At 34.8% G+C, this 19,801-nt stretch overlaps 1 protein-coding gene across 9 annotated transcripts in view; it reads left to right on the top strand.

Annotated features, from left to right (window-relative positions):
* The first annotated feature begins 13,848 nt into the window (after positions 1 to 13,848).
* The window catches only part of LOC134543081 (sex determination protein fruitless-like), a 107,383-nt gene continuing 101,430 nt past the window's right edge, over positions 13,849 to 19,801 (top strand). Inside the window, exons 1-3 of one of the 9 annotated variants that reach the window (XM_063387845.1) lie at positions 13,849 to 14,063; positions 14,862 to 15,425; positions 17,499 to 17,729. In XM_063387845.1, coding sequence (XP_063243915.1) covers positions 14,895 to 15,425; positions 17,499 to 17,729 — 762 coding nt within the window. In that variant the 5' untranslated portion in view covers positions 13,849 to 14,063; positions 14,862 to 14,894. Of the gene's footprint in view, positions 14,064 to 14,166; positions 14,477 to 14,496; positions 14,600 to 14,861; positions 15,426 to 17,498; positions 17,730 to 19,801 lie in introns of those variants that run through there. The other 8 variants (XM_063387852.1, XM_063387851.1, XM_063387843.1 and 5 more) reach the window with 8 other exon arrangements.

Raw genomic sequence — 19,801 nt, 5'->3', positions numbered from 1 at the left:
ACTCGTGTTAGTTCCACGTCCAAACCGATACAATAAAAAAAACCAGTATGGTAGTTATTGCATATACAAAATATTTTACATATAAATTAGCTACGAAACAGACTCACAAGTATGCAAATAACTAAATTGGTAAATTGAAAATCAACGTAAAATGTTTTATGTCATTTTGAATTGGGTAGTTAAGTCGTTTTATGGTGATTTTCAACAACTCAATACGTGTATGACAATAAGAAAAATAATACATCACGTTATTATTCTACGTCCCTCCCTTGAATGGATCCTGAACACGCCATTGAGGTGTTTCATGTAACTTGAATCAAATTTTAAGGTTTTTTGGAAGTGACACCAACGGTACCCATTTCCCAACAGTCTCTTCCAAAGCATTAAGGAATGATGATTGTTTACGAACACTGACAATCACGCGAAGTTGTTTACAGAACATTTTGACAAAACAACAGTGGCAGAAAGTATACGTAGCCCGTTGGTACTTTTGCGACGCTTGTTGGACACGTGAGTATCTCATGACGCGGGCCTTGGTGCACGCGATTTAGCAATTTTCTTTCTTCTAAAAATACAGTATTAAAATGACATACAAAAAATAAATATTTATACTCATCTGCCCTCATCTTATCCTTAAAGTTATTTTTTGTTGTAAACAGACACCACTCTGATATCTTGAGTAGTTTTAAAATCGTGTGGTTCTTTTTTCTTTTTTTTTTTTTTTTTTTTTTCATCTGAAGCTCTGCGCACCGTATGTATACTCGGGTAGGCGGGCCCCCTAAACAAGACTCACTTCATGATGGCATTTACGATTTTTTTCCTAGCGAGTTCCTTTCAAGTTATTAAACAAACTTCTGGCATTAGCCTTTATGCCGCTATAGTTTTGTTTTGCTAACCAGAGCGACTTCAACTTCACAACAGACGCCCACTACATAGTCTAATTAATAACTGCATGCAAAAAAAAATGGTGTCTGCGGTGCGCTCGTGGCGCGGCGGTGCGGTGGTCGAAGCAATTACAGAGTTGCGCCTTGGCCTTGTTCGCGGCTGAGGGGGTCTCGCGGAGAGGGGAGTGAGAGACAGGCGTGTCTGGCGGGAGGGGAGAGAGAAGGGTTGCGGTGGTGGGGATGAAGGGCCCTTGGGAGGGGGGAAAGTAACGAGCAAACTGTGTCGCCAGCGTGCATGTGCACTCGCGGCGCAGCACCATCGATCCGTCTGGAAACTTGTTTGCGATGGAGTGGTGGGTAAGGAAGGGAGGGGGGGGGGGGGAGGTGCGGGAGAGCTCTGTTGGTGTACGTGTGTGCCGCTCGCTCTGTTTGTCCATTGTGCGCGAAGAGTGGCGTATATTTGCGTCTGTGTGCGGCCTGTCAATCGCGCTGCAGCGACGCGGCGGTATTGCCGCCGGTAGGGGAAGGGGAAATGTCTGGGGGGGGGGGGGGTCGCGCACGTGACTGGAAAGCGCCGGTAGGACTTACCACCGCGTTCGTGAGAACGCGAAAAACACGTCGATGGACATTTCGCTGTCTACATTCATCCTTGATAAAAAAAAAAAAAGAAAAAAAAAAGCACACCGCTCACGTCGTTCTAAAAATTCTATCTCATTTGAAATTCCGTTGGCTTTTAGCTCTATCCGGAGGAGAACTCTAAGACAGCAGTTTCCCCGGTGCCCTTTTCACGTTACATTTTTTTGATGAGTATCAAAAGATATGTTGTAGGTGCGCTGACACCACAACAATATACATGCAGTTTGACAGCAGACGTGGCAATTCTGCAACGAATGCTGTTAGTGCAAAGACTCACGATGATGAATAAGCGACGATTATTTTTAAATAGTATCCAACTACAATAATGTCCGTAGCTTGAGCAAGGCAAAGCAGGACGATCTTACAAAGTCTGACATATTATTGTGGTCCTCCTTCCCCCCTTTCCCGCAAACATTAAAACTAAGTTACTGATATGATAAAGTATCTAAGACATGCGACGATGCAAAAGGAGGGTGACAATTAAGAGGTTGAGGCAGGATTTGTTTCTATAAGGGCATGAAGCGAGTCGGAGGAATTGTTTTAATCATAGCAAATAGTTTCCACTAGAGTTTAGGTACTAGGGAAGTATTTAAGGCTTACTCCCCTCCCTGTCCCTTGCATTTTTGGTTCTGCTTCGAATATTTTCAATACATATTCACTTAGTGCTATATAATAGATGTAAAATTGCGCACGTCTTCGTGTTAATCATAACTTGCGCACCTTTTTACACCCATTATATTTCAATCGGTTAATATCTCTTGAAAATATTTGTGGCAGAATAACAAATGTAAGCAAAGTATCGAGTTAAATTTTCAGAAATAACCCTTAATGAAAGTAAGGAAAACAAAATCATTTGAAACACGGTTGAACTTGTAGATATTTTGAGTAGCTGAACTTCAACAAATTGTGTGTGTGTGTATATATATATATATATATATATATATATATATAGTTACGATTTACCTGCACGTGTCCCGGCCAATGTCACGTTCGTAACTATATATATATATATATATATATATATATATATATATAGTGTATACTTTGTGCTTAGCTGGCAAAGTGTTACAATTTTAACATTTTCGTGCAGTATGGAGGAGAACCAAATAAAATAAATAACTGAAAATATTTGGTTTTAAAGGCAATCTTGGTGACTACTACGTGGTATGGTTTAAAATTCTGTCAGAAAAAAAAATTATATTTATTTAGCCTTTTAAAATCATAAAGTTCTGATGATTATAAAAGGTCAGGTAAATTGAAATAACTTCTTTTTTTTTCAGAAAGAAATTAAATCATATCACATAGCAGACAGTGAAACTGACTTTAAACCTAAAAAAGTTCCAGTTTTATATTCCATTTCATTTTAATTGTCTACACTGCAAAAAAAAAAACGTGAAAAGTGCAACTTTTCCTGCTAATAATGCAAAAATTATGCCATATATATTTCATTTTGAGTAAGTTTACCCACTCAAAAAGTCGGCAAGTGTAACCGCGTGGAAAGTAAATATGAAACAATGACCTGGAACGTGCCATACACAGTTACTTCTATGAAATACATTCATTCATGCAAGGCCGAACTTCCTTCTCCCCGATGTCTAGCAAAACCTTCCTACTCTCGCGATCGTTTGGTGAGCATCCCGTATCCCACATGAAAAATAAATAATATTATTTACCTCATCACAACGTGTGTGGCGACATCTGTTGATGATAAGCAGAACTACTTGCGACAAGTTTCTTGTATGAGAGAAACAAGCGAACACCACGCTCCAGCCGATGTTTCTGTCGTCTTACCAACATGGCACAGACCACGAACAGGGCCTGAAGCGGCTTCACACAGTGCCCGTGCATTTCCGCCCGCTGTCCCGAAACATACACCTACACTTACCTGCGTAGTCCTCAACTCTCCAATCAGGCGGTAGCATCTGTCACAAGCGCGGCTCCAGAGGAAGGGCGCAGGGGGCGATAGCCCCTTCCGATCCCAAATTTTACTTCCTATTTCTTTGTAGGGAATATTAATGTTAACTTAAATACTTTCGTTAATGTGCTAAACTCTTCTTTCAATCAAAATTTGTAAGAAAATACTAAATTTCAGTATTTGAGACCATATAGTTAGTGAATATCCCAAATGCAATGTCACGATTACTAACTGCATCCTCCTGTGTGAGAGCCCTGCACGAGAGGTCTTCCTGGAGCCGCCATTGATCTTTCATGTGGAGGAGTTACATTAACCGAAAGTTTTTAGGCTATAACAATCCCGAAATTCGGCTTCGTTAAAGCATAGTTTAAAGTCTGAAGGAATACCTGAAGTTTTTAGTGATTGGCAACTGCAAATTGTTCCCCTGTGACGTAACCGACATTTAGTACTTAATTTATTTTAAGGAAATGACTACAGCTGTAAGCTGTAAGAATATTGTTAATAGGCACTATTATATATCCTTTGCGCATTTCTTATTGTGAGATTTATGCTTTAACGAAAGCAAATTATATATGTTATGGCAAAAAAACTGTTGAACCCAACATGGCGTCTGCAGTTCCTATCTCTTCCCATTAAGTCACTGCCACGACACTGTCAGTCAGCCACGCTCAGCATTTCTAATTGGCGCGGTGTTATTTAACCTATGACATTAGGGATTAAAATGGGGTGGAGACATATGCCAGAAATTAAATTTCGCTCGGGGCTATAGTGACTTATAGGGGCCATAAGTAAACAACAGGAATATGAATGATGAAAATAACAGAGAGAAGAATTTAGTGGACGCAAATGTTTAAATGAACAAAAGAATACTGGTCCTAAGCCTGCGATGAGAACAATGCCAACTTGGGAGCGGCCTAACGCTATTAAGTCTATAACTCATAGCTACAGTAAGCTATAATCCCAAATAAATCACGCCCGCGAAGAGAATACGCGATTTGCAGCTGACGCTGGGCAGAGGAGCTCAGTGTTAACGGGGTATTAACTTGATAACTTTGCAATCTGCGATTCGGTCGACTGAGCGAAATCCTTGCGCAGTTCAGGATTTCAACGACAAAAGTGGGAACTGTAATTGGAGCAAAGGCCAATAAATACCCCTCCACGCACTGAGGGAAAAAAAGAGACGTCTGATCTGACCAAACGTTAGTTAAAACAATGGCAAACAAATTCAATGTTGAGAACACCAAATATATTCCTAAATATGATCAACATACTGATTTTGTTTTGTTACTCATGTACAAAGTTGAACCAATATAATATCAATGTTGGCGTAAAAATATCTAAGTTAAAATAAAATATTTAATTGGAAAAAACCGTGTATGATTTGGTTGGCAGTAATTACATAAATTTGAATACACCAAAATGTACTTTCCATAGAGTTTAAGTTTCAGTTGAAAGATAAGGCATGGGTTTGCATAGCATCACTGTGCTTGCCCAATGCTGCACCCCATGAGGCACAACACTAAACGGTAGTTTTTAATAACGAGCGAGAGAAGTGCTTTGGTTACATTTAATTTTATTTTAAAATTAACTTCCCAACACACATGAACATCGACCATGTTCTCTGGTTCGTACAGTGGTTCTTTCAGTAGAGTCGTACTGGTATGTTAAAGGTTTCTGAGAACATAAGACAACACATAATTACACAGGTAGTAATATAAGATTAGGCAAATTATATAAAAAAAAAAGTCTTCGCTTATATTCATTATTTATACAACTTTCTCTGAAAAATGAAAAAAAGGCCGTACAATATTACGTTACAGTTCGTTTGGACTTTAATTGTTATTGAATTTTATTTTAATGTATCGGTTGTCGTAAAGCTGGGGTCCCCTATTTATACCAGCAAGCCTGGTAATGAACATTTCTTTCCAGAATGCTCTATACAGTAGTCGCCACTTGGTCACGTGGCGATGACGTCATGTCCGGCGCAGGCAGCCAACTTCTGAAATTGGAGACGAGCCCGCGCGGCGATGGTTTTAAGTAGGCGGGTGGCCCGCCACCAGGGGGCAACGGCAGGCGGGTAGCCTGCCACCAGGCGGCAATACTCACTTACACTAAACTTTGTTGGTACGTTTGACACGTAATAAAGGCACATATATTTTTGAGTCACATCGGATGAACAATCTCCATGAGAGCGTGACATCTCAGCGCGCATACATCGGGGCTCGCCCTTTTCTTTGCTATGACGAGGCATTAGTAACCAAACAATAGTTACCGTGCCGTATAAACCCATTTGAAAGTCAGAAATATTCGTGTTAGCAAAGCTGTCCTACCAAACTGCGTTTATTTAAATAAAGTAAACAATTTTTTTGTTAATTGTCCAGTTACGTATAGGTTTTATTTTTTAAGTTCTTTTAGTGACCATTGAAAAAAATTTTAAGAGCTCTGCAATGGTTGTTGCCTTTCACAATGAACCAATCACTGCGCCTGGTGAATGGGTTGTTTGTCCTTGCATATTCCTCTGAAAATAATTGTTCGTGACAAAATCACTTCTCTGTAGTGATACATAATTTTTGCTTTTCAAATGCACAGGTGAAAAAAAAGATTCAGCATAGATTTTGGCAATTAATTCCTATTAGATTATGTGAAAATTTGCCAAGTTAATGTTATCCTGAGATCCACGCGGTTCACAAGTTGTTCAAAATGGTTGGAATAAAAAAAAATTTTTTTTTATTGATACTCATATTCAAAAGAAATAAAGATACGACGAAATCATCGAAGAAATCAATTTATTACTGTCGATACATACTTATATAGAATAATAAAAAAACACATAAATATTAAATTTTATTATCATACGAGTATTAAGTGTAGGCAAAAGTCCCAAAATAATGTCAAACAATTGTTCTAACCTGCCATAGCTCACTTCGAAACCAATATAGAGCAAATTAGTATACCTACGTCTTTGACTCAAATTCTTCACACGTTGGCAGATATTAAATATTGTTCGCATTTCCTGGCGCAGTGCAATCAGAGCTGTTCAACACATACACGCCGCAGCTCAGCCAACATCATGCGGTGAATAGGAAGGAGGGGGGGAGGTAATAACTGCTCCGAACTACATCGCCGTTGGACGTATACAGGTATCCGCTGATTGTGTATCCGGCAACCGCAATTGAATGGGTATTACTTCCTGTCAAACACGTTCTGCCTCTTGCTTCCACGTCCGTGTGAGTAAATATATTTATAAAAAAACCTTCACTGATAACTTTTATTTGTACTCATTTTTCTAACAAACATTATTTTTATAAACATTAAAATTGAAAAGTAAAAAAAATGACGATGTTACGATGGAATTTTTGCTGCTTCATTTTGTATTTCACACACACACACACACAAACATACATACATATCTTATGACGTTACGATTGATTTCTCGTTGCTTTATTTTGTATTTGTGTGTGAAATACAAAATTAAGCAGCGAGGATTCAATCGGAAAATCCTGAGGATTTTTTCCCCTTCTATTTTAATGTTTTCAAGAGTGATTAAACAAATCGAAATGTTTTAAGTCACATAAAATATTGTTTGTTGGGAAATGAATACAAGTAAAACGTAATCAGTTTAGTTTGACACCGAATATATCCTACTTGTATAGTCTGACCGTCAAAATAAGCTATGAGGAAATTACTGGTTACGTTCAATGTGAATAAAAAATACTCGCTTGCTTTTAATAACCATGTCAGCACATCACTGTAAACTCCTTCTTTGTCAGTTTCTCGTGCGAGTGTAATTTTTCGTGACGGCGCTAAAGTTTTGATCCGCACAAAACCCACCTGAGCCGTATTAAATTATTACATTTTTAATCTGATCTTTGAACTTTCATCAGAAGATTGCGGACATCACGTATTAATATGTCCTCTAATTGTACAACAGTTCACTGTTTCGTAGTGTAGTGTTATATTTCCCCGTGATATAAAAAAAAGTGCGACCACAGTTAATTATAATTCAATAAAATCATGTAAATGGTGAAATGTTTGGGGTGGATGAAATATTACATAACAAGACCTGAAACACATTTGAGGCAGTTTTGTAAAATTAAAAAATTGGTTGTCTGTAAAGTCGGTTTACGGACGATAGTTTAACGTGACGTCATAATAAAACATTGATGAAGTGATTGCATACTTTTATGAATAAAATTGAATCATTTTTATTGAATTATCACTATTTTGTATGGATACAAAGAATGAGTGAAGTGAAATCTACAATTTAATTGATAAATTTACTTTTATTTGCACTCATTAATTCAAATGTGTTTATCACATTAACGAAGAGATTATTTTAACTATAACTTTTATACATGTTTGCTATTTAACTTCTTCCAATCTGTGTTATTCTGTTAAGGATAGGACGATGATAGGAAAAGTAGGAAATGAATGGGAGTGTTTCAGGTTTAATGTACCTAGAAAAAGTCAAATCGATGGTTGTTCCAATCGAGTGGAAGAGAGATAGATGCGGCGCAAGCGTACAATGAGCGTAACGGGACACAGCGTAACGGGACAATGTGCGTAACGGGACACTTTTTCGTGCGTGCAGCCGGCGTTCATCGATTTATTAGACGTTGTCAAGTCAAAAAAAAAATCGAGTTTACTTAGACGTGCAGTGACATCCTACATGAGGAGGCTTTTTATGCAGAAAAACCCGGCTGAACCACGTGACGTTCGCTGCGGAAGTTACATGGCTGAAGTTGCGGTGAATGCCGTCTCGCGGCGGTCAGGAACACCCCGCGCGCGAGCGGTCGACGGGTGCTTCACTGCGGGGAAGTTCCGCGGCGAGACACCTTCAATTAGCGAGCCGTAATTGGGTGGCCGCCGCCGCCGCCACGGCAGCTTGACGTCGCGTCGGGGCGACACTTGGGCTGCAGTCCGCTCGGCTGTGAGGCTCCTCTCATGCCGCTCCGCTCGCAAGATTACCCTTGTACTGCTCAGCATGCACCGCCCCGCTTATAAGGCTTCCTTAAAATACTCTTGTTATAGCATTTTCCTTATAACGTTCCCCTTATAATGCTTCCCTTATAACAGTTCCCATATAATGCTCCCCTTATAACGCTACCATTTAAATGCTCCGCTCATAACACACCCCTTATACCACTACCATTGTACCTCTCCACTCATCATAAACGCTCCCCTTATAACGCCCCCTTTATAACACTCTACTTGTAACACTTACATACCGAGGTGAACTTAAATTATTGAACCTAGACATAAGTTTCACCTAGTACAAGTACAGTTGAGGTTCATATACCAAGGTGAACTACTCACCAATGCCAAACATACAAACCCTTTTCATCCCTCCTACTTGATGAGGAATAAATACTGGATGTTCAGTACATTCTCAGGGAAACCCATATCTTACTTCAGGACAGATTTTCAGCACGGGGCATCACCTCCACACTCAAAGTGCTAGCCTATTGAGTCTGTGCTTTGGTTGTCCTGAGATGATTTAGAAAACACTCTCCCATGATGAAGTTATCATATCTCTATCACACATTAATAAAATGATCAGTGATCAGCCATTTGGAACTATCAAGATCTGGTCAAGGTACATGACAACCCATCATATCCATGGATGACATAGTGGAAGAGCCAAGCACTAGATGAGTTCTTAATACATATGGTGCCTTCACAACAAAAAGTAACAGCTGGTTAATACAGTCACCAGTGGCAATTCAAATTTTTTTAAAAAAAGATCTCATAAACCATTTACATCAAGCTACAACGTTGCTATGCCATACAAAAATACACAGAACGTTTAGTTTTGGTTTTCCAACTCCAGTCGGTTTGCCCAGCCCACTTCTTACTTAACAGGCTTTCGCCAGAACCAAAATATGACTTGGCCTTAGCAAAAAATAATATAATTTCTCATTATTCTATCATTTGTTGAAGTTGTATCGTGGTCTACTCTTGTCCTTTTGGGTTATAAAACCAAACCCACGTATTATTTTGGTATATTATGATGGCTTTGAAAGAAAAGACCCTTCTAGTAATGATTAGGATTTCTTCATTATCTTCATTTCGCCTCTTGACTGTATTTTAAAACTTTGCTATAAAAGTAAAGTAAAATAATATGAAGTACGGTACCTAATACCTTAATAAAGTTATAGTTGTCAAAATTTAATCGTCTCATAATGTGTTACTTGTTACAGGAGTTGTTGTTAATTCTACATTACGGATGGGTGGTAGATATAGAGCTTATATACAAAATATCTTCAAACTAATTTATTTTTTAATGTCCAGTTTGTTAAAAGTGCTTAGCCATTGTGTATGTACTAATTAATTATATTTCCTGCATCTGTATAGTATTATGAATAACTTATAATTCTTTTTCAGATTATCATTAACATTTTACACAAGCTTCATTGTCTGTGTGATTTTTTTTCAGATATCATCAGGACTGAATTGATTTTCAAAGAAGCATTGTTTTTGAATATTCATAATTTTAGATGCTGTTATTCAAAATGAATGGAGGCAAAAATTCAGTCAGGCCTATGCTTAAACACATAAACAGTGTTTTAGCATTGGCATATTTACATAACAATCGATGTGATTTGAAGAGTCAAACTGAAACATTTAAATTAAATTCATCGATATTGACCCATAAATATAACTGTATCATGAAACCAACAGTTGATGTATGGCTTATAATTTTGCCACAGCTCATGAATGCACAGCATAATCATAGAGCTACATCTGTATACAAGCTCTTTCAAAAACTGAAAAACATACAAATTAAATAACGATTAAATTGTGAAAGTATTGAGCATTACTTCAAGATTTATAAACACTCGGAGCTCTTTACTTCAAATCGAAACATGTGAATTCAGACAATTCTAGAAACATTCGGACACTCAGATACAGTACCTACAGAAACCATGTTTTGAAATATAACCTACTGAATAAATCGTGGGGAGAAAAAAAAATGAAAATATTTTCAAACAAATTCAGTGAGAAAGCATTATGAATAAATCAAATTCATCAAGGGCACTGATTAAACTGACATTTAACATCGATAATTTATATTCGTTGTTGATACGAACAGTATTCATCATGACAGTGAAATGCGGCTCTTGCGGGTTGATAATATGACATAAATTAAATCATCAAAACTTTGAGAAATAACTTTCTGACATTGATAGTGTAATGCAAAAAAAAGTACTTAAAATGCAAGAAAATAATTTAAGCATGGTTTGTTCAAGAATATACTTGTAATGGACATGTTTAATTATAGTAAAAAAATAATAATTTGAAGTCATGAAGCACTCAAAAGAACCTAATACTACAGTAACTTATTTACAAATACAATGAAGTCTGTTAATGCTAAAATGTTGATGTGAAACCGAAACCAATTCTTCAAAAAGAGGGTAAAAAAAACTATTCAAGTACCTACTAGAATAAGGCTAAAAACTTGGTTGCATTTTAAAGTTATGATTTTGGCATTTCTTACTTCAAGTAATATTTTATTAAAATAAATTACAAGGAAAAATTGAATTTTATCAACGGAATTTAGTCTAAAACAAATGAATAAACAAACAGTTAATATGTGCCAAATAATAAATTTAAAAGTTTTTAAAAAGGATTAGACTACTTCAAAACACCAGACATCAGTACAATTTTTTTTTTTAAAATCTCCAGCCTCTGGTACACAGGCAGGTACAAATTGTTTTATCCTCTTCAATTTATGTTGCATCACCAAGACTGCATTTTATTGAAATGTAAATGTTCAAGAAACAGTCTTAATCAGGTGTGTTTTACAACAGACAAATTATTCTAGGATGTAATTTGATACAGAATGTAAAGCTTCAGATAACCAGTCTGAAATGGATTAAAAAGAATGGGTAGTATATATTATTCTACAAAATACAAAATGTTATCACGCATGTGAAATCAATTTGCACTAGAAGAATTAAATAAGCAAATATTATAGTGAAGAGTATGTAAAATAAGGATTATGGGAGCAATTAGTGATACTTTTTGCTGAGATCTGCCATAAAACTTAGATACGAAATATTTTTGTTGGTGATAACACAATTTCCCAGAGCAGATGTATCATGAATTCTACTTTCAAGAAGTACATTTTGTTCAGCAAGTATTTTAATAGTTCAAACCAGTGCTCAAAAAAACAAACGATAACCTGTAAAAATTAACTATGGATGAAACATCGCATATAATCTATATATTTGTAATTTTTTTTTATAAATTCGCAAATACAGTAACATAAAAATCAGCATTTGAAAATATTTAACAAGAGTGTAAATTAACTATCAATATGCTACATAGGATATGTAATTGTAATACTCCTTAAAAAAACAAAAATTGTCACAATATTTCCATAATAACATTATTTCAATACAAACAGTCTAAATCTATAATATTATGTGATTCAGGCTTTTCATACAGTTCTTAATTTATAATATTCTTATGTTCAAATAATATACGCCCGATGTTAGGGAGGGCTTTCTAAAAAATCCTGACACAAAAACAGAATGAGAAGAAATTTGATGTATATAGAATCATAATCGTCAAAATTAACCATCATAACAAAATGTTAATGATATGACAAACAGACAAGGAATAGCAAGCCAACTAATGGAAACAACAGTGATTGACATATGCAATAAACTGCAGGCTCATATTTTGAATCTAACTTCGTGTCCAAATGAGTACCTACATGTACCAATAATGTAATATGTTTTTATGAGTTTATTTGTATTGCCAATCAAGTATATATTTGTGACTCAGGTGCAGTTAACGCAGGGGAATGCAAATAGCAGTTACCTAAGCCGAAAAACTTAAAGACCATGAATAAAAATCGCAAACAGATATCTGAAATAAAAAACAGTGGTCTTCAAAAGTCAAGAAATGAAGGAAAAAAACAAGAAGATCAATACAACTGTAATGAGGAATGAATCTTTTGGAAATAGTACAGGTACCTATAGAAATATTACAGTAATATGGTCGTACGAGAAGATTAGCTCCAAATATAATTCCAAGACAAAGACTATGAAATGTTGTGGTGGGTAAAATATTCAGAAGAACACATTGTGATAGCCGAGAAAAACTATAACTTTCAACAGTGAAAAACTGAACAGTGAATATCGCTGGATAAGATATAATGGAATGGGCACATGCATGGTACTTGTACCCTACGTTTTGGAGAAACATACTAACTGCTAATGATTGTGAAAGAAGAAACCCTAGAGAAAAATAAATAAATAATGGAAAGCAATAATTTAAATGGTTGTTTACAGTCTTAAATACTGACAGCATTCGAATTCCCAATTCCGTTAAATTAAACTTTTTCACAGAAAGAAAAGAAACTTAATGGTTTCCCAACTGTTTTGTTCTTTGTGTTGCTTTTCTGAGTTATTGAGTGATCAAAAATAAATTATTTAATTTCTTACGGGGTCAGAACTAAATAAACAAAGACATCGAAAATTTTTACATAGTACATTATAATACCCACAAATACTGCAATTTAAAATATTATTTGGAAAATTGATTACTTTTAAACAGAAGAGTTAGTAAATATTTATCTGTTTTATTTCAATAAATATTTAGAAGACTGATACATCAAGAAAGCGACCAAGCTAAATGGCAGGAGAAACTTTGATAAAACTTCAAATCATTAAGTTACAGAAGAAAATGTGGAAATTACTAGCTATGTACTGAGTGTGTGTATAAAACGTGTGAACCCACAATAATCACATTAAGTATTCTTCAAGACCAGATTAATCAAGGCCTCCGACACATAAAATCATTTTATGGGAAATGTGAACACAAAACGTTTTACTTAATTTTGCAATTAAAAAAATATATATATATAGTATATTCAAGGTTGAAATATTATCACAAATATGTTAATTTTGTTAATGATTCTTAATAAAACTATTAGAAAAATATTTTCGTGGGGTTGATCCACTTTATAGAAATGCAATTTTTAAGCGAAGATTAAACACAAAATAAATAATGAAATGAATCCCACAAGTTTTGGCATTCTTATAATATATATAGCCTAATTGAAATTTTGTTTGCTTACAAGAAGCCTAGTTAAAATATAATTAGATATCATGTTAAGAAGAATTAATCTATAAAATTCGTCAGTGCAATGATTGATATATATTTTGTGGGAACATCGAATACAAAATCCATAAAAAAAAAGGTCTTCAATGTTTCAAGAGAAAGTCAACACAGAAGTAATTTCCAACTGTTTTCAGGAATGTTTAAGTTATAACTGTAACTGAATTTATTGTTACGTAGTATCAAACACCTTCACACAACCGCAAAGTCACTCATGCAATCGTATTGATGCAATAGAATCAGTAGCAAAAACAAATGTTGTTAGGTAACTTTAGTGTTAAAAATGATTTTCGGAATCCAGCCTTACCTGTCTTTAGATGGATTCACACCATTTAATTTTTTAAAGGCTGTTAAAAAAATTTCTAACATATAAATTAAACGTATTTAATTGTTCGAGATGTATTATATTAAAGGACGACATGTTTTTAAATGTTAAATACTCAACTGGAAATTCTAAAATGAATGTCAGCCATCACCGAGAAGAAACTTAAAGAAAAGTAAGCTGTTACAAAAAATTAAGCAAATAAGAATATCTGACAAAAGAATTTTGACTATATGAATGTCCAAGTATCACTTTATAAATGAATCAAACATTACATTTTAAATTTAAGCATCAATAATTACAGTACAAGTTGTGAAGGTTTTTTAATTCGACAATATTGTTACTGTTAAAAATATCAAGAAAAGAAATTATTTTATTCCGTTAAATGGAATTTATATCAAGAAAAAACAATAACACTAACTCACAAAAGTTAATTTTTGTACAAATATCAATATTTTGTCATAAAAATGAATTAGTATGGTCGCAGTGGTTTTGTTAAGAGTCAGTTGGTAATGTGATAGCAAAAAATTGCGAAAAGGTAGGTAAATTAATACATTGAGAATTATTTACGCAATTAATTATAACTATGTAAGTTTTAGTGTGTTATATATGTTTGACGTTAATTATCACTAGAATGAAGCAGTAGAATGTTTTTATAAACAATTGCAACGTGTTTTTTTTGGATGCTTGCTTTAGAGAATTTTTCACTACGTACGTTTAGTTTTTTTAATGGCGGTTCATAATTTTCTTTAATTCATTGAAGTGTTCGTTATTTTAAATGACGTTAAGTGTCTCAGTTTATATGTACTCTTAAAATTAAGGACCAAAGCTTTTATGAATTATTTTGTTGAAGGTCAACAAGATATACGTAGTGTAATGTAATGCGGCACGATTGATGCATAGCATTCAAGTTCATAGAGCGCACTGAGCTTGACCAACATAACTAACCTGGGCCAATAACTGTTTATTTCAGGTTACGGCCGACTTGTCCGTAGAAATAGGCCTAATGGATCAGCAGTTCTGTCTACGCTGGAACAACCATCCAAACAACCTGACAGATGTACTTAGTAACTTACTGCAACGAGAAGCATTGGTTGATGTTACCTTGGCTTGTGATGGTGAAACGTTCAAAGCACACCAGACCATACTTTCTGCGTGTAGTCCATATTTCGAAACCATATTTCTCCAAAATACTCACCCTCATCCTATTATATTTCTCAGAGATGTTAATTATACTGAAATGAAGTCCTTGTTGCAATTCATGTATAAGGGCGAAGTAAATGTCAGTCAGAATTTACTTCCAATGTTCTTAAAAACTGCGGAATCACTTCAGATTCGTGGACTTACTGACAATGCAGTTAGAAAACGTGAAGAACCACTTACCCATGTTTCTGAATCTCCTGTCCGAACTGGTGAACACCGTAGTGGAACAAACAGTCCAATGCCTGTGCCAGAAAAAAGAAAACGAAAGACTTCTGGTAGTTGTGATGCTTCTGCAACTGGTGCAGCAAGTGAACGTTTAATTACTGATTCCCAGGTGAGTGCTTACTGAACTGATTAATTTTCTATAATTGTATAACAGTTTTTGATATGAAATGTGTGAGATATCCACACTTCAAATAGACAGGCATAATGCTTTAAAAACTGTTACTTCCCAGAGTAAGTTCTCTTCTAAAATGTTAAAATTCAGGGTAATTATCAGACGTTGAAGCTTTTTAGAATGGAAAGAAAAAAAAGGAAAACATGGTTTTCACATGCTACTTACACACATTCCTTAATTTACTACGAAGAGTTGGTTTCGTAATTCTTATTAGTTTGTGAAAAAATAACAGTTGACAGCTTACATTTCAATACCTATGTATTCACGCAATCATCGTCATTCATTGTGTAGAACATACATTGTTTACGTTTACCCATGTGGATTTTAAAATATTTTTTTAGAACTTTAGTCAATCTTGGTGGTGTTGTAATGATGAAATTGGTTTGAATAACGACTTTTGCAGTTGTAAAGAATTTTCGAGGCTTATATTTCATTTTTTGTTATTTTATTAGTGTAAGTAATTTTATTATAAAATGTTTGTTTTGTTAAATTGCATTTAAAGTACGTACTATTTTGAGTCGCATAACGAATGAGTCTAATGGGAGCCAAAAATTTGAATACAATTGTTAATGTCATTCATTTTCTGTGAGGAATACGTGCTGTGCACTGAGGTAGCGGACACATTGAATTTTGCAGTCTTTCCAGGGAATTCTTTGATTACAGCCATCATATATTACGTGTTTGATATGGTTGGTGTTTCATGTATCCACGTTTATCCCTGGATCCTGAAGGCTTGATTTTGATGGCATGATTCAGGGTAAATTTAGGGACATGTGAAAACTATTGTTTTTCCGTTGTTTTTTTTCTCATTATAGAAGTTACGATGTCTGATAATTACCAAATTCAAAAAAAGTTATTTTTCGCGACTCCTAGTCCCGAACAACACAGTTAAGTATTTTAAATGTCGCTATCCTAACCTAATCAACCAATTACACCAATATATATTATATTAAATGTAGCTAACCTAACCACCTGTTCACCCATTTAAAATTTTTTACAGAATTTTAAATGTAACGAACCTCACCTAAACAACTGTTCAGAATGGTTAAATTGCAGTTAAATTGCTTGAAACATTTTAATGCTATTTAATCATTAAATAGAATGTGAAAAAATTGGAAGTACCATTTACAAAATTGTATTATTTTCTTTTCAAAAGAGTACATATTCTAGATAATTACAGAGTACTATTTATTTTGCTTGATTGTTGGTGGTGATTCTTTGAGAAAAACAGCATTTCCATATATAAAAAATTGTAAATGAAAAATTTGAGTCTTTTTCCATTCCCATTGGATTGTAATAAAACTCTAATGGTGAGGTAGGCAATGAATTCTAGGTAAATTGTAATGTTGAACTCCAGTGGTAATAAAAAATTCAGTTTTGTAGGAATCTACATATTTTTAACAATGATTTTACCTTATTTTGAATGCAGCTGACCCAACACAACCAACCGTTCACTATAGTTATCATCACCTAAACCAGAAAAAACCTAGACACCATGGAACAAACTTACCAAAGCAGTGTAGAACCTAGCAACTCCAGAAAAATCTTGCCCACTGTTCAAGAGCATACCTTTTGTGTAAAATTCACACAACCGATGACAATGGAAACTAAAATGAAATTTAAAAAAAAATCTTTTTTGTTGTCACTTTGAATGCCAAGTATGACTCTTGCAAAAGTTATCATTGGTAAGTCTGTGATGTTGTATTCTAATAATCAGAATTATCTTTCAAATCATTCTAATTGAACAGTTAATATTCTAAAAATCATTTAAAATCACAATTTCATATTCTTCATTCAGAAGAAAATAATTTATTTTTCCAAACATCATCTCTTTGGCAGCGACTTTCGTAACACTGATCAAACATAAAATAGCTGAAGGCTTTCCTTTTTCATATGTTCAAAGAACCAGAGCTTTTGCTAATTGGCGACCATTAAAATTAAAATAACATGCAGAAAGTGTTTACTTGTTACAGCTGTAGAGCTTAAAGACAGATACTGCATATGTTCCAGGCATCATCACACAGTAGCGGTTTCAAATTTAGCTCAGCCCCACCCGCTTTGCCCAAGCTGAACCCCATCACAAGTCCGGACGTGGAGGAGGTCGACATAGCTTCGTCCCCGCCTCTGTCGATCAAACAGGAGATGGAGACGAGCCATTCAGAGTACAAGGACCTCGACGCCAGCCACTCGGAGTACAAAGACGCCTTTGCCGGCCTATCGGAGACCATGCCGCTGCCGTCGGTAAGTGTCGATTGCATTTTGTAGAGAGTAAGAAGTGAGCTGGATTCCAGCTGTGTGAAGTTTGGCAGCCATTTTGTGCTATTGTGACGTTATGTGTTTTGTCGATTTCTCGGGTTTCCAGCTTGATGGAAGGAACGCCGGTGTAGAATCGTCGTGTCAAACATTTGTCTGTAGGTCACTTTGTACTGATGAGTGTATTTAGAACCCCTGTGTGTATTCAAGCAAGTGTATCAGCGGTGTCTGGAGATTGAAAGTTCTCCTGGCGGTACACATCCTCAAACTTGTGCCAATTCTTTAACACACTTAGGATGAAACGTTTTATTTTTCAATTTTTTTTTTAGCAGTTACAATTAAATCTCTGAAAATAAAATTATGTGAAATTAGTTATTGAATGAAAATATGCAAGTATAACCTTAAGTTGACATTTATTAGAAGTGAAATCTTTTAATTTTTGCCATAATACATTAATGGAGTAGGTGGAAGCAGTGGTAAGTCTGTGTAGTACTCACATTCCCAAGAACCTGGATGTTGTGAATCCTGTTCTGGCCATTTTGATTTTGGTTTTCCAGCATTTTAAATAATAATTTATTCCTCAGTATTCCTTATGTTTGTTATTTTATAATTTTTTTGTGTAATTTTAATATTGTAGATATTTATTTTACGGTACTTGTTTATTTATTGTCACAAATTTTGTCACCAGATATTTTTCAAATGCTAGTTGCGAGCAATAAAATGTCACCCATGTGATCATAGTTACACTTATGTTACTTTTTATTGCTACTAGATAACTTTTTTCAGCATCTGGTGACAGTTTGTTTTTCAAAAAAATATTTTCATTAGCAACATCAAAATCAGATTGACCAATCCCCACATGATTAGAAGTTTGTTACTTTATAAAAATAATGGGAAATGTCTCCAAATTTGTTTGAATTTTCATTTTTTTTTAAAAGAAACTGCAGGCATTTTACAGTTTCCAGAAGTCATGACTATAACCAGTGGCAGAATTAGAGGCGGGCACGGGGGTACGTGTACCCTTCACCCCCCCCCCCCTCCTGAAGGGAAAAATATACACTGGATAATACGACTAATGAAGTAATAAACAGGTATTTTACTAGGTCCAGACCACCAGTGGGCTCCCCCCCCCCCCCAACCCAGAAGTCAATCCTGGGTCCACCACTGTCTATAACCTACTTAAAAATAAAAATAAAAATGTGTGCGTTAGAAGATTTACTTACTTGGGCGTAGTAAAAATAACTAACTTAATCCAATAAAGGGCATTTCTATGTGGTTTTTTAATATGTTGCCTTAAACCAAACATTGAAGATTTCCTTTTTGTTGTGGTTTCGACATGACAAAAGTTTTTGATCATTCTTTCTAGTTTACTTCTATATACAATACAAAATGAAGTGCATTTTTGCAAAGTGACATCAAAAAAATTTAAATTTTTCTTATTCAAAAATACCTATTTGAAAATGTCAAAAAAAATTTGGCAATTGTTTAATAGGCCTTTAAATGCTAGAAAATGCAAATTAAATCATAAAAAACTAACATGGCTCTACATTAACCAATCAATTGTTATAGAAAACAGGATGTGACTTACAGTTTTTGGTCATGTTTAAATAGTTGTTTCCTTAGAATAGTACTTTTATTTACATTACACTTTGAATAGAAATCACATTTGTTACCTGGAAATTTTTTATGCACAAGAATTTACTTTTTTATTTTTTTGAACAAATTTTTACTATAAATTCAAAACATTTATGTAAAAATTGGTAGTAGTTCAGAAGGTTGAAAAAACTACATCCAAAACTCTGGTAAATGTCAAAAGTTGTGTAGCTCGTTGAAAATCATGTGAAAGTGAAATTTTTTAAGTGAAAAAGAAAAAAAAAATACATAATTTGAGAATTATAATATTTTTAGCAAAGATTTTAAGTGATACTAATGTAGCTGACTTACCATTATCAACCTTTTACATTGGTTTTGATTCACCTGAATTTCCAGAAGTAGCTTTTTTCACTGTAAACATTTTTGAAGTAAACTCGTGTTTTATATGGTTTTTAAATTAGATTAAT

The sequence above is a fragment of the Bacillus rossius genome (assembly GCF_032445375.1).
Source record: "Bacillus rossius redtenbacheri isolate Brsri chromosome 9 unlocalized genomic scaffold, Brsri_v3 Brsri_v3_scf9_2, whole genome shotgun sequence".
Taxonomy (NCBI): Eukaryota; Metazoa; Arthropoda; class Insecta; order Phasmatodea; family Bacillidae; genus Bacillus; species Bacillus rossius.
Note: the sequence above shows the minus strand (reverse complement) of the source record. Positions and strands in the feature narration are given on the sequence as shown.